Source organism: Python bivittatus, unplaced genomic scaffold (genome assembly GCF_059951505.1).
Source record: "Python bivittatus isolate LINGU-HERP-01145 unplaced genomic scaffold, Pbiv_v1 ctg000610_np1212, whole genome shotgun sequence".
In the NCBI taxonomy this organism is placed as follows: Eukaryota; Metazoa; Chordata; class Lepidosauria; order Squamata; family Pythonidae; genus Python; species Python bivittatus.
In genome coordinates, this window is record NW_028277088.1 from 22,704,768 (window position 1) to 22,720,533 (window position 15,766).

Consider the following 15,766-nt stretch of genomic DNA (forward strand, 5'->3'; position numbering starts at 1 on the left):
GTTGGAACCAGTTGCTGCTGAATTTAGGTACCCCCTAAAGTTGTGCCAATATATCCTGAGGGCACCAAGATGGCAACAGCTGCAATAAATTACACTTACCAGTAGAGGAACATACATATTATACCAACAGTGTAAGCCAGTTGAAATGCCAACATGAGATACAGTTTCCAAAGGAAAGCTAAGGAGGCAGAAAAATTGTTTCAGGTGATATATTTAAAACAAATCGGCCAATCAAGTTTTGTATGGAATTTAAAAGATATCCAGAAGGCAAAAATGGCATCATTGTAATAGATCCATGACTTATTCAGTTCATCAAATACGTAAGGCTAGGCAGTAGAAAAAGGAATACTTTCTGTTCCCTAGGGTATTCCTCTCAAATATAATATACCTCAGTTGCTTTTTCAGACATTGAACAATTGTGTGTTTAACAACTTTCTTAGATGAAGAGCAGCAGAGTTTCTGCCATTGTTTTCCATTGTTTTCCTTCTATGGTTATCAGCTCTTCACAAACAAGAGTGACCCACTGAGAAGTCTGAGAGGAATATGTTGTCAAACCCATAATTGCCATTGACAATACAGGAAAATTGTTAAAAATCTCTTTTGATTTTTTTTTATTTGTTTTTTCTGCATAGAGAAATTAACTGGTGCTGAGAATAGCCAACAGCTTTTGCTGAATTCAAAATAAAATGTCCTGTAACTTTTTTGGCTTATATTCTTTCTTGAAAATGTTTCATAAATTAAAAAACAAAGTCAGTAGGATATTAAGGAATATTCTTTGACTGCTGCCAAGCTAATGCTGCAGCTGGCAGTGGAAGGGAAGGAGACACTATTAAAAACTCATTTCACTCTAGTGAGATTCCAGGGATGGATGTCAGAGATTGTACACAGGTAAAGAAGCCACTTTCTGCTCTTCCTTGATTGCTTGCCTTTGCCACACACAGAGCATGTAACAAAGAATGGGTTATAGGTTGGCCAGATATTAGCAAATTCACTTTCTGTTACTGCAGAACAAGTGAGAAAAGGGGTGCAGTGGGAACAGTGAATTCAAAATTTACACAGCATAAATGTCAAGGAATCAGCACTGACAAAGATACAAAAGCATCTACATGTGTGTGTGTGTGGGAAAGGAATGGGCCTCTAGTTTTCTAATTCTTGAACTTCTTGCCCTTCCTCTTCTTGTTGATACTGGCTGTTCACTTGCCATCACTAGGTAAGCAAGTAAGCAGAAATGAGAAATGAAGAGTAGTTGTAAATTTAAACTAGATTTCACCTGGATTTTAAGCAAAATCAATTAATTAGGCTAAGTACTAGGAATGTGCAAACCTGCTTCAACTGTTTCAAATTCAAAATGCCTCTTTTGAAGTTTGATACAAATTTTGAATAGTTCAAATACAGAACAGCTGCTTTAGATTTGAAACTGGGTTATTTCAAATTCAAAATGGTTCAAATTCAAAATGTTTTGCATATCCCTGCTATTTCATGGATTTAAGTATGACTGTTTAGATCCAAATGCATCCAATCCAAAGTATACTCATTATCTCTGAATCATCTATTGTTATTGTAGGTTAGAATCCTTACAATGAATACTACAAATGTTGGGTAAAGTTTACCAAAATCTGCTCTATTACATTGAATGGGAAGTTGAATCTAAAGGGAAGAGGTAAAAAGCATTTTATCTTCAACCTGAAATAACACATATTCCATGTCCAACTTGCAATGAGAACGATTACCAACTTTATATCAATTCTTTCTTATATGTTCTCATACTTGGCAGAGATTGTTGCCACTTACTTCTGCGGATGGTTCTGTCTGCAAATGGACCTTCATCTTCAATAACATTTGCCATGCGTTGGCGTCTTCTGCGGGATGGTCCACGTCTTGGATGTCTACCATGTGATGGAGAAGACCTTGTCCTTCTTACTTGTGATGGAACCCTTTCAAATTTTGATGAAGACTCTTGAACAATTTTTTTCCCGTTACTATGTGGCAAAATATCTTCTCTTACAATTGATTTCACTGAACTTGTTACTTCTGGAGAATCACCACCAGGATGTTGGTATTTGATGTATGCTATATCTCCACAAAAATTTACTGGTATATTACTTTCCATCTTGGATAACTCCATTCCAGTTATACCTTTAGATTGATACCAATAAACTCATTACAATGGTTATTGTACTGAAACTCAATTTCAATTTTGTCGTCTTCCTCCCCCTGCTGACAAAGTGGGCCTGGCCTGGCCCTTTGCAAGGCAGCTGCTGTCTGCACCAGGCCTTCTTCCTAAGGCCATGTGCAGCCTTCTTGGAGGCTGTGAAGCCTTCCAAAGCCTCACAAGAAGGCTGCATGCGATTTGGACAAGGGCAGCAGTGCCAGGCAGGGTGTTCCTCATCAGCAGTGGGAGGAAGAAGACAGTGAAGGCCAGTTGGGGGTGACAGGACCAGCGGAGCTCAGGGCAGTAGGGGTGGTGGAGTGCAGGGCAGCAGGGGTGGAGTGCAGGGTGGCCAAAAGGGCAGAGATGGGAGGGGGAGATAGGCTGATGGGGGAGTTGAAGAGGAGACAGTCCCTTACTTTACAGAGGCTCAGGGCAGGAAGGGACCAAGCCGGGAATGGCTTGGATCAGGGTGGGTCCTTGCCTAATGACTGGTGGGATTTGGTTAACAAGGGCAATAGGGAGTACCAGGATTGCCGTTGCTAGCCAATGTGGTCGTGGTGCACTTTACAGCCGCATCGGTTAGCAGTGGAAATTCCAGTCCCAATTACCATCGTTAACCGAGGACTACCTGCAATCTTTTTTTCCCCAAAATAATTTAGACAAAATAAAGTATTGTAAACCAATGGGCAGGGTAATGTTAACCTATTACTTGGATTGCTTTCACCTTCTTTAAACTGGCAAGGTGGAAGTAAGAATAGAGGTGTTGATGTCTCTCTGCCCCTTCCTTGCAGTATTTTTACTGCCACTGCAAGCAATGAGAATGGAAAGGATTTAGAACATTTCAGTGGCCGGTTTAATTTTTTCCCTCAGGTTGGAAGTGTGGCAGAAGACTGTGAATTCAGTAGATATACCATTCCTCCCAAAACATTCCCCACCCAGCCTAGACATCCCCTTTATTTTTACCTTCTCCTGCATGTTAGAATCTTTGGCAACTACATTGATCAGGAAGCTAAAGCTTTCCAGGGCAGAATTTACCCTCTGAAGTCAATTCATTTTATTTTACCTCCTTGAGGTTCTTCTTTGACTTGTATGGTCTCTAGAATTGAAGATTAAAACTCATTATATTTTTCATAAATCAGAGAACAAAAGGAGATAACCTCTTTCCTCATAACCAGTTGATCAAAAGATTAAGAATGGAAAAGAATCACAATCTAGTTGGTCTCACAAGTTTGTTGTGAGAACTGAATGGACTAACATATATTAACCATCATGTAATCCAATGTTTCCAAGAGGAAAGACTTGAATATGATCAAGTAAAAAATAAATGATTTTACTGAACTCTGATATGAAACAATGGTAAGAATAGTGGTGTAATGGAAAAGCCAAAATACTCTAAAATATGTGTGAAATTGTAATCCAATGGAAGTTTCATCAGAAAAAAACATAAGTTTAACATTTTACAATTTAAAAAGAAAATAAAGAATGCCTATTTGGAGGGGGGAAATGTTGGAAAATATGGGGTTTCAACCAGGCCTGTCTCACACAAGCACAACACAAGGGGTGGCTTCACTGCGGCCTAGCTTTGCTGCTTTGTGTGGGAGGGGCTTAGAGCCCACCTTTTTTCCAGTTTCCCTTTTTCTTCTCTTTCCTCATGACTCTCCATGAGGTAGGAATGAACCCTCTCTCCTCCTCCGGGTTTTTGTAGTAACATTTCAGATCCCCAACATAGGGTTACGGGCGCAGCATATCAGCCCAGGTTTCTTTGGTCTTACAGCCAAGAAACTGCTTGCACATTTTTAAAGGCTCAGTTCAGATTTTTTTTTCTCTCTCCTTTTAACAATGGAGAGGGAGGAGGAGCTTCCCCCCATCCCGAAGTTGAATGAAGATAATTTTTCAGCTTGGCTATACAGACTAAGGCTACAATTGGACTTTTGGGACAGCCTAGATTGTTTAGATTCCCCTCAGCCACAACCAGGGGATTCTGAGGAAGCCAAGAGATTATGGGAACAGAAGAACAAAAGGGCCATGATTTTAATTTCTAGTTCACTACCTGATCACAGACTGGCAGAAGTAAAAGAACTTGCCACTGCCAAGGAAATGATTGAGAACTTGAGGACATTATATTTAGAAAATGATCAGAAGATGTTTTCGATACTGAGGGAGCTGATTGCATCTAGTTTTTTAGAAGATGAGGATATTAACGAGCATTTATTGAGAATGTAGTCTATCTTTGAAAGGCTGAGCACAATTCAAAATCTCATGAATGAAAGACAAAAAATGGCTTTTCTATTAAGCTCATTACCTGACAAATATTACCCTTTCGTAGCAGCGCAGAATTTACAAGGGATGAATTTGTCTCAATTGTTTGGAGCAATTAGAAGTGAAGTGAGGAGACAGAAAAATTATTTGTATTTCCATAAAAAGTCAACAAAAGACATGGGTTACCTGGCAGAAAAAGGGAAATGTGAGCAGAAGCCATTGATTGCTCATCAGCACAATAATAAACCCATTGTTTGTCATTCCTGCAACAAGCCAGGGCACATAGCTAGATTTTGTAAAAGTAGAGACAAGAAGGATTTTTCAAAAGGAAGGCATTCCAAATAAAAATTAGCTCTGCATACAATTTTCAGAGCAGAAAATGCTCTTGGAGCTAATTCTAATGAAGCCAAAAGTCAATGAATCTTAGATTCAGGTGCAAGCCAACATCTTTGTGGGAACAGAGATAACTTTAGTGAACTGAATGAAGAGCCACAAGGGAACATTGCTCTTGCTGATGGGAATTCCATCTCAATAAGGGGAAAAGGCAAAATACCCTTGATATGTTTTAATGGAGAAAAATACAAAGACCTCATAATGACAGATGCATATTATGTACCATGACTGACAACCAGTTTGCTGAGTGTGTGATCATTAAACAGAAAAGGTTTCAGTGTAATGTTTAAAGCCAATAGAACTTGTGAAGTAACCACTGGTAGGCAGATTTATGTTACAGGCTTTGAGAAAAATGGAGTGTACCAGGTGAACTGTGAACAGCCACCACCAGATGTCAGCCTCACCTGCCAACAGCAGCAGAGAAAGAAGGACATCAGCGCCACCATATGGCACAAGTGGTTTGCACACAGGGACTTTGATGCAATTTTTAAAATGAAGAAGGAAAATATGGTAAGTGACCTTGAACTAAGCAATCATGAAAAATACCAGTCAAAGTGTGTAGTGTGCATCACAGGAAAGGCAACAAGGCCTGCCATACCTAAACGAAGGGAAAGGCATGCAACTAAACCACTTGAACTTATCCACACTGACTTATGTGGACCTCTTCAAGCATCAGCAGGTGAAAACAAATACGTAATATGTTTTATAGATGATTTTTCCAGGTATTGTGTAACCTACCTGATGAAGGAAAAATCCCAAACTCGGGATATGCTGAAGACATACGTTGCTATGGTAAGGAATAAATTCAATTGGACCCCTCAAGCCCTTCAAAGCAACAGAGGTGGTGAGTTCATTTCTAACACCATGCAGACATACCTAATACAACTAGGCATAGAGCACAGATTAACCACTCCTGACATGCCAGAGAGTAATGGAGTCGCAGAACGAAAGAACAGATCATTGATGGACATGGTAAGGCGTATGCAGTTAAAGGCAGATCTACCTGACAAATACTGGGCAGATGCTGTTATCACAGCTACATACTTGCAAAATAGATTGCCAACCAGAGCCAATAAGGTAATGCCCTTTGAGCTTTGGCATGGGTGAAAACCAAGTGTCAAACATTTAAGAGTGTTTGGATCTAAGGCCTATGCTGATGTACCAAAAGAAAGGAGATCCAAACTGGACCCTAGAGCTGAAGAAGGGGTCATGATTGGCTACGCTCCAGGAAGCAAGGGATACAGAATCCTGAACCCAAAGATGGGAAGAGTAAGCATATGCAGAGTGGTATACTTTGATGAGAGGGAGAGAGGCTGCTGCACTCAGGTGGATAATGACTGCGGACAAACCAGCAACAGCAGTTACCAGCCTGAGATGTTCAGCCTGACACCAGAAGACACAACCACACCAACCCAGAGGGAGATGGAAGTCCAGGAAGAGACTCCACCAGAGACAGATGATGAGGCCGAGGATGCAGAAGAGGGTGAACCACCAGTTGTCACTCCTGAACCTGCTCTGAGATGCTCATCACGACCCAACAAAGGAGTTCCAGCTGACAGACTTACCTACCTCGCAAGGTCATCGCTACCAAGCGAACCCACATCATGGAATGAGGTGCTGCAAATGCCAGCAGATGAGGCAAATAAGTGGAAAAGGGCAGCACAGGAGGAGCTAGATGCTCCGTACAAAAACAAAACATGGACTTTAACTAAACTACCAAAAGGTGGGTGTTCAAGGCAAAACAAGACAAGAATGGCGAAGTACAAAGGTACAAGGCCAGATTGGTAGCAAAAGGCTACTCACAGAAATATGGACAGGACTATGATGAATGTTTTGTTCCTGTTGTGAAACACAATTAGAATGGTTCTAAGTCTAGCAGCATCCAGGAACATGGACGTCAAACACTTAGATGTTAAAACTGCATTTTTACATTGGGAGACAGAAGAAGAACTTTACATGACACAGCTTGCAGGCTTCACTAATCCCAATAACAGGCATCTCGTTTGCAAGCTTCAGAAGGGGATTTATGGCCTAAAGCAGGCAGGCAGAGTGTGGAACAAGAAGTTAAACCAAATACTTCTTGACCAGGGTTTCGTTCAAGGAAAAGCTGATCCCTGCCTATACACAAGACACAGAAATGGGAGGGATGTATATATACTTTGTTGTGTGGATGATTTAATGATTTGCCACAATAACAAGAGGGACTTTAATGATATTGTTTCTCAACTAAATAGAAAAGTAGAAATGAAGCATCTGGGCAATGCCAGCTACTACTTAGAAATACAGATCGAGAGAAGAAGATGGGAGCTTTCTTCTAAGTCAGAACCAAAAGATTCTAGAACTGTTGGAAAGCTTAAGATTGCAAAATGGCAATCCTGCATCTATACTGATGGAGATGGCTTTCCACAAGCAACAAGAACCCAGCGATCTCCTACCAGAGAACAATGAATATAGAAGTGCCATAGGAAAATTGTTGTATCTAGCCACCACAACTAGACCAGACATTGCAGCTGCAGTGGGCATTCTATGCAGAGACAAGCATGCCCACACAGAGAGACTGGACTGGTGTCAAGAGGGTGGGAAGGTACCTAAAGGGGGCCATGCACCTAAAACTAAAACTGCCAGCCACTGAGAATCCTAGACTAGTGGGATTCACAGATGCAGACTGGGCAGAAAATATTGCTGACCGTAAGTCCACTAGTGGCTATGTATTTTTCTATGGGGGTGGAACAGTGAGCTGGGGAAGTCACAAGCAAAGCACAATAGCACAGTCCTCTGCAGAAGCAGAGTATGTGGCAGCAACAGACACATGTAATGAGACTGTGTGGCTTAGATTATTGCTTGCAGACATGGGTATAGATGAACCAAACCCTTTACAAATCTTTGAAGACAGAGTTGCATCAGAGTTTCACAGTCAGAGAAAGTAGGTGGGAGAACTAAGCACATTGATGTAAAGTATCATATGGTGAGAGAGTTGCAACAACAAGGGTTAATCCAACTAGACTGCTGTCCCACAGGAAACATGACAGTGGACATCTTCACTAAGCCGTTGTCGAGAACAAGTTATCAGAAACTAAGAGAAAAACTAAATATTGTGGGACGCAGAGACATGCAAGGTTGAAGAGAATGGGTGTTGGAAAATATGGGGTTTCAACCAAGCCTGTCTCACATGAGTACAAAGGGAGGGGTAGCTTTGCTGTGGCCTAGCTTTGCTGCTTTGTGTGGGAGGGGCTTGGAGCCCGCCCTTTTTCCAGTTTCCCTCATTTTCTTCTCTTTTCCTCATGGCTCTCCACGAGGTAGGAATGAATCCTCTCTCCTCCTCAGGGTTTTTGTAGTAAAATTTCAGAACCCCAACAGGAAAAACCCTCATGTACCTGAAGGTAACATTTAGTGCATTTCTGGCAATACTGAACACTCACTTCAAGTATGCAAATATTGGGTATGTTGGAAAGTTGTTATTAAAGAGCTAAACTAATGCCATTTTAGAAGGGAAGTTAGTGCTTTGCCATTATACCGAAATGAGTCACATAGGCAGATAAGGAAAGAATGAGGAGAAACTGTTACCCTTCTGGCAACAGAAATGAAGCATACAAATTAGAACAGTGAGAAATCAGGCTTATTAGGAAAGTTAAAGTTGAGAATTTTAGAATTAGGCATGCGCAGATTAGTTGTTCGTACCTGACCATAAAAGAGTGTTGCACCCCTGGCTGCACTCAATGCTCAATGCTCTTGCTTTGTGTGCTAAATAAACTTTTGAACTCTGAATTATGGAATCTGGTGTTTTGACCTGAGCAAGGAACAAACTAAAGGGAAGAAATTCTTCCAACATGTGGAGCAAATCAAAGTTGAGTGGTTGGGAAAAACTAGTTATAAATAAAACATTTAAATATTTGCCAGTGGTTATCAACCTTTTATTTATGCAGATCACTAAAACCCACCACATTGCAGAGGCTAACAATGAGATATTTATATATTTTTATATATCAAATTTATATCACCGTCCAACTCCCCCACAAGGAGGGACTCTGGGTGGTTCACAACAAAACAATTTAAAATCAGTAAAAACAAAAATAATACAAATATAAAATACAATTATTAAATACAATAAAATCCAAGAGATGGTGATATTATTTCAGCCTGTGACCAGATAATGTCCCCTATCTTATCCACAGGACCCCCAAATAACTTAATTTTAAAAATGCATTTTTTAAAAAATGTTCTTGCCTGAAATCTTACAAGATAATAATTGGCCCAAACCTTGAGAGATCATCATAGACTTTGATATTTTTGTCCAAACCTTGCAAGATACAATGGTCTCCCAGGATATTGGTCAGTTAGTTATTCAGTTATTTATTTACTAATTATGTTATTATGGCACCTGAATCAAGAACTATTTTCAGTACTGCTGTTTGGCCCACTACAGCATTTCTAATCACAGGTTGGGAATTATTAATCTAAGCTTTATTTGAAGAATTACCTATGAATTAAAACAGATCTAAATTTCTTCCATTCTTTCTTATGTCTAACATTAAAAGTAATGCAAAGCATAGCATTTTTCATCAATAGGAAAAGTGTTAGATGTTAGAAGGGACTACAAAGAGGTTGCAGGGTTCAAAATAAGAAAGAAGTAAAGGAAGTTTCATGTAGGTGATACTATGACATCATTAAAATATAAGATAACTTACTAAAATATAGATGGCTATTGCATTGACTTTTAAGAAAACACTATGGCAATATGATGCGTAGAAGCTTCAAGCAATAGAATTCTATAAGTGACAGTTGGTAAAAGAGTCTTAGAAGAGCCAAGAAAAAATATGTGGGGAAACATAATGGCACAAAAAAGTCAAGATCTATCTCTTTTATTACATACCAACCTACCTTAGTGCTTTGTGTTAGTTAATAAAAGCTTATATTACTATAAACTTCATAAATATAATTTTTTTTATCATACCATTGAAGGTTTGTATTGTTTGTGACTGTCCATGTACAATGGCTAACCAGCTACTTATTTTTGCTCTCTACTGGGAACCATAAAAGCAGGAAGTTGAGCATAGAAGATAGCCTTGGCTCAGTTGGTGGACACCTCTTGCTAGAAGAGCTGCACAGCACTTCAGATTCAAAGGTGAAAATGTGCTCTACAACTTGCATGGACAGCAATATAGCACCTGTTGCATTTCCTTTGTTATGTAAAATTTTAGGCTTGAGAGAAGGGAATGGGATGATGTATCCAAACTAACTGTAGGCAAGGACCAGCTTGGAGCAGTTTTTTTTATTTTTAACGGTGTAACCACAAATAGATGAAGCCATGAACTTAAAGACCCAAATGCACATAGATAATAAACTAATGCATAGTAACTATCACACCCCATTTAAATAATGAGCTAATTATAATGAACATGCGATGTATGTAATAGGAGGAGCCGGGAAACTTCAAGGAGGCGGTTGCAAAGAATGTAACCTCCGAGCACCTCAGCCAATGGGGAAATGAGGAGACAATGGTGGGCGAGTTAGCTGGAAATAAAAGGGAGGGGGAAGGACCTGGTTCCTCGGAGATCAAATCTGATTATGCAGATTCTCCCCACTTGTTGCAATAAACAAGTTAAAACCATCACCTTGCGTTCAGAAGGTTTATCTCAGAAGAAGTTTCTGCCCTGGCACGAGGGAAAGTATCGAGGGGAGCATATAACAGGCTTTATTATTAGCACTGTAACAAAGGTGATATTAGCATTTTAGCATGGCATCCATGCCTCCTTTTGAAGTTTAGGAAACCATGTTTTTCCTTTGAGCCAAAGCCATTTCCTTTGATGTGCAAAAACTAGCCCTTTCAGGGACCGTCAATCAAAAAATAGAGCTGTATTCTGAAATCCCTGATTAAAGTTGCAAGTAAAGAAACAAACCTGGGTAGGAAAGGAGAAGATGCAACATATTTTAAGGGTGTCCGTCTTTTGTCATGTCTAACAAAACAAAGCCTTTATTGCACATCATTGTCTTTTATTGTTTGAATTCTTTCTGACGCATCACACATATCAAATGTATGTCTGTAGCCTATATAAAGACTTAAGTGCCCCCTTAATAAAACACCTTTCGCTTTGCCTGAAGTACCTGTGGTTCGTATTGTAGGGGTGGGGTGGAGAAGCCACTTTGCAAAGGTGTTTCTCAAATTTAGGGATGAAGTTCTTTCCAGCTGCACACCAACTCGGGTGCCTGAGTTTTATGGGCAACACCTAAAAGTAGTGGTGTCTTTCCCCAGTATTATGCAGCTGCCCTCCATGAATGCAGTATGATCCTAAGGAAAAAAACATGTTTGGTTTAATGAGTTCCTGCTGACAGGTGATACATGCATGCCCTCACATGCTCTGAAGTACCATTGTGCCCTCAAATCCAAACTGTTGCACAGCCTTAGTTGCTAATTTGTTTAGTTGCACTGAAGCTGTTACCTAGCCGGGTAATGAAACATTTGCAAGAAAAGAACCAAGCTCAGAGAACCCCAAGGACTCCATAGTTCAACCCTGAGCTACACATATTTGCCTCCATTGCTTAGTTGCTAAGCTTGAAGCCAAAAATCAGTTTGTGAAGTCAATAAATCTTTGCACAATAAACCTTTGCCTTAAAAGTATAGGGGAGTGCATCAACTATCTTCCCTCATTCTACTTGGCCTTTATAGTTACTGTATGAAAATGGGAGATGTGCAGATAACTATTTGGAGTAAAGGTAACAAAAAAACCTGGGGAGGGGGTTTACGGAATCCACAATCACAGAGAATTGGCATGAAAGAAAGAGAAAACAAAGCCAAAAGTGCAGGAAAAAAGAAAGAAAAAGTAAAGAAGTAATTTCTGATTTTCTTTTACAGCAGTTATAAGTATAAATGTAAATTAACCACTTACTCTATAGTTAAAACATGATTTTCATTTTTCTATAATCTATTGTTTTTTCTTTTTTTCCCAATATTTTTATTAAGATTGTAAAAAAAAAAAACAGTAAAAGGAAAAAAAGAAAACAAAAAATCCCCCCCTTTTAAGAAAGCGACTTCCCACCCTCTTCATGACAAGCAATAAACAATTTCTGCACCCCTCTTTATTAAGACATATAAAACTCTTAATCCCATGAACCGATCTCTTAGTAATAAATCAAATAAGTAACATCTTCTCCTTATCCAATTGTCAGCAAGAAGTGCAAAAAGAGCTCTAAAATATTAAAATTAATTAACAAATATAAAACTTAACTTTCCATGCCTCAGCTCTTAACTGTAAGCAAAACCCCATTTAAAAGGCATAAAAAAGTATAAGCAAACCAAACCTAAAGCTTAACATAACAAAAAGAGACAATTTCTCCTTTAAAAAGACTCCAATACACAACCCATTCCAAATGCCAACCATTCGAAAGATAACCACCTCAAATAACAACCATTCCCATTCATTCCATATCTCAACTATTCACAAATATACTAATACAAAAAAAGACTAAAATTTAACCTAACAAAAACAGCTAATTTCTCCTAAAAAAAATACAATTAGATACTAAGCATTTAGATATTAAACAATTAGGATGCAGAAAATAGCTATAAAGTAAAAAATGTAAACACCAAATAAGCAAATCCAGTATACTGCATTTTTCCCATCAAAATATCAGTAAATCCAAAAAGCACCACCTAGAGTAACAACATGCCCCATTTTAACCCTGGTCAAATAAGCCAATTTCATATTCCTTTTTTTTTTTTTTAATATACAGAACAATCTTTTTGTAATCCATTCCAGTAGTTGTTGAACCTTATTACAAATTTCTTCCATTTTTTAAGCAGTCTCTTTTGTAAACCCAACGAAAAAAAAATCATTCCCATTACTCTCTGGGATTGCCTTTTTTATTTCCTTCTTAATTTTTAAAACCTCATATAGTTTTCTCTTTGCATCTGATGGCAGGTTCTTATCCAAAATTTAATTCATGTTCTGAAATGGAATTTGCTGTATATCTTGTTCTATAACATCTTGTTCTAAAGACCGACTGTTCCCAAAAAAACACAACATAGCTGCCATAATTGATATAGTCTCAGTGCAGTCCTCGGTAGAGTTCCTCGAAAATATCTCTAAATGGTATGATAATTTATTTCCCACAAGCACGCATTTATTCTTTAAAAATAATTTCAAAGTCTTATTCAGAGTTCAACCAATGTTTTCTGAGCCCTTAATCTTTTTAAAACTTTCTGTAGCCAAAACCTTGTCTTGCTTTTTGCTGTTTATTTTAAATTCTTAAAAGTTTTAAAAAATAAACCTTAATTTTCTTGTATTAAGGTTTGAAGGTACTCACTCACTGGGTGTTTTTAGCCTTGTCCCTTTGAAGGTGCCTAACTTCATTAAAGCTGTTAATAAGCAATTTCCTAAGGTAGTTAGCAAGGGAAGTGCCCAAACTTAGTGTCCTTTGAAAGGCTCCATTTGCAGCTAGAGCATACAGTGGTACCTCGGGTTACGAACGCCTCTGTTAACGAACTTTTCGGGTTATGACCAGCTCTGGCTGCAAAAATTTACCTCGGTTTGCGAACTCCGCCTCAGGGTATGAACAGGATACGCGGCCATTTTCCCTCCCATGACACGGTCCGCGGCCATTTTTCTGCCCCTGACACGTGGTCCGCGGCCATTTTTCCGCCCCTGACACATGGTCAGCGGCCATTTTCCGCCCCTGACACGTGGTCCGCGGCCATTTTTCCACCCCTGACACGTGGTCCGCGGCCATTTTCCTCCCCTGACACGTGGTCGTAGGGAGGGGGACTCTCCCTCCAAGCAATAGCCGCCTCCCTGTCCTCCACGCCAGAACGGATTAACGGTAATTACATTGAACCTTATGGGGAAATTTCCTTCGGGTTGCGACCAATTCGGGGTGCGACCAGAGTCACGGAACGAATTAAGTTCGTAAACTGAGGTTCCACTGTATATAGAAATTCCCCATCTCCAGGTCCCCCCCCCACTAGAGATCACTGTCTTGCAATCTCTTCATGAGGAAAAGGAACAACCATATGAAGAAACAGCTTGGGCAATCTTGCATCTTTCTCTTTTATACAGAGAGGATCAAAGGAGCCAATCTACTAACTGGCTCCTTAAGAAAGTCCACAAACATCAGCTCCACTTTTTCACAGAGCCATCTTCAGTTGGCTATCTTTCCTGGAATTCAATCTATTATTTTTTCTAATCATCAAAACCATTATCAAAAGTTCATTTTTTTTCTGTTTCACACAAAAAGTCAATAAAGAGTTTCCAGTCAGCATTAAACTTAGTTACAGACAGTCCCTTACTTACGAACTTTTGAGTTGCTAACTTTCACCGATACGAACAAGGGACTTGGAAGTTGGGAGGAGGAAAAGGGTTAGTTTCCAGCATGCCGCAAACTAACCCTTTCCTACCTTCTCCCACCTTCTGGGAGGCTGGCATTTGCATTGGAGTTTACAGTAAGCTTTGGGAGGCTACCATCTTCAGCCTTCCTCCTGCAAGGACTATCTCTATTTCCAAATGTGTCTAAGAAACAAGGGTTGGCTGATCTTAATGTCTTTATAGGCTACACCGCAGCTGTGAACATAGATGGAATCCCGCGCCTCCCAGCTGCTTAACACGCAAGCAAACTGCAAAAACTTCTGTTTCTGCAGTTTACTTAGGGGGAGCAGCTATCCTGAGATCGCATGGGTTATTTCACAATCTTTCCTTCATCCAGAGAGATTTTGGTATGCAGCATTGGCCCTCTGGATGCCAATCTCCGCTGCAGTGCCATCTCTGCTTCTCCAAAGACTAGACCGCCATTAATTCCCACCAGAAGTTGTGGTGCATCTTCTTTTAATTGTCTACTAGCTTCCTTTCCTATCTCATCTGGAAACACTGCCAACATAACCCCCTCTCCAATTAGAGCCTGGATACTATTTACTACAACATTTAAACTTGACAGAGTTGTAGCAATAACATCTAACTTATGAAAAATGCTCTCCTTGACCAATCAGAATGCACTGGTTTCTCGAATAGGTCAAGATAGAAGAAATATCACAAGTTAGACTGGGGATTTTATCTTCAATTACTTCCATTATCTAGACTGGTTATAACTAAAGCATTCATCGCCTGGTTCAATCAAGCCTGCAGCTAGGTCTGGACACCTATTAACAGCTCAACAATACTGCTTCTAACAAGGCGTTGATGGAGGCCCTTCTGTGAGCTTTCCTCCACTGATTGTTACTTTTGTTTAATAGATCTAAGTCAGTTACAGAGTTCTGATAATTTGTGTGGTGCACTTTCTGTTCCCAACTCCTGAGTTTAATTTGGAAAAAAATCCAAAATGGAGCTTTCAGCCAATGGGGAGTAAGTGGCCATGCTCTTGGTGTACTGTCTAGTTCTAATGGTTACCATACTAACAGTAGGTATAAGCCACCAGTTTCTGAACTCACCAATGCAATGTTTTTATTCTACCTAACATACAGGTTTAATAGAATTTGCTTTCCACTTCTGTGAACAACCATGCCCACTTCCCCCACCCCTCAGATATTAATGAACAATTTTGAGTTAGACACCCAGTGCTGGTAGAAGTCCTTACTTCTGACCATCTATTAGTCCATCCTCCATATTAAATGCCTTCTCCTCTTCTCATTGAGTGTCCTACTAAATACTTCACTTCTCTCCACAGCTGAGAGCATCCATACAAACACTCCTGTAATATACTTATCTCCTCTTGCACTCATAATTGTGATATATCTTGCTTGCCTATTAGAATGGCAGAAGACCAAAAGCCAAAATTAAACAGCCTAAAATGAAGTCAGAGTAAAACTATGAAGAATGTCAAATGTTATTGCTATTACTGTCTCAGCAGGAGTCAGTTTATCTATTTAAAATTTTCCATTCTTTTAATTTCTTTTGCTTAAGTCTCTGCTGTTGAATTCCACTTGCATTATTTGACTTAGTGATACTGTAAAGATAAGCTTTGCAGGGATGCTGGATGAGT

At 39.5% G+C, this 15,766-nt stretch overlaps 1 protein-coding gene across 1 annotated transcript in view; it reads right to left on the reverse strand.

The window, feature by feature from the left end:
- LOC112540924 (protein lifeguard 1-like) overlaps positions 1–6,386 on the reverse strand; it is a 29,097-nt gene extending 22,711 nt beyond the window's left edge. The window contains exons 1-4 of the mRNA XM_025168166.2: positions 6,374–6,386; positions 3,216–3,248; positions 1,792–2,157; positions 100–178 (exon numbers count right to left, since the gene is read on the reverse strand). Of these exons, the coding sequence (XP_025023934.2) occupies positions 100–178; positions 1,792–2,157; positions 3,216–3,248; positions 6,374–6,386 (491 nt within the window). The remainder of the gene's footprint in view (positions 1–99; positions 179–1,791; positions 2,158–3,215; positions 3,249–6,373) is intronic.
- Between the last annotated feature and the right edge of the window lie 9,380 nt (positions 6,387–15,766).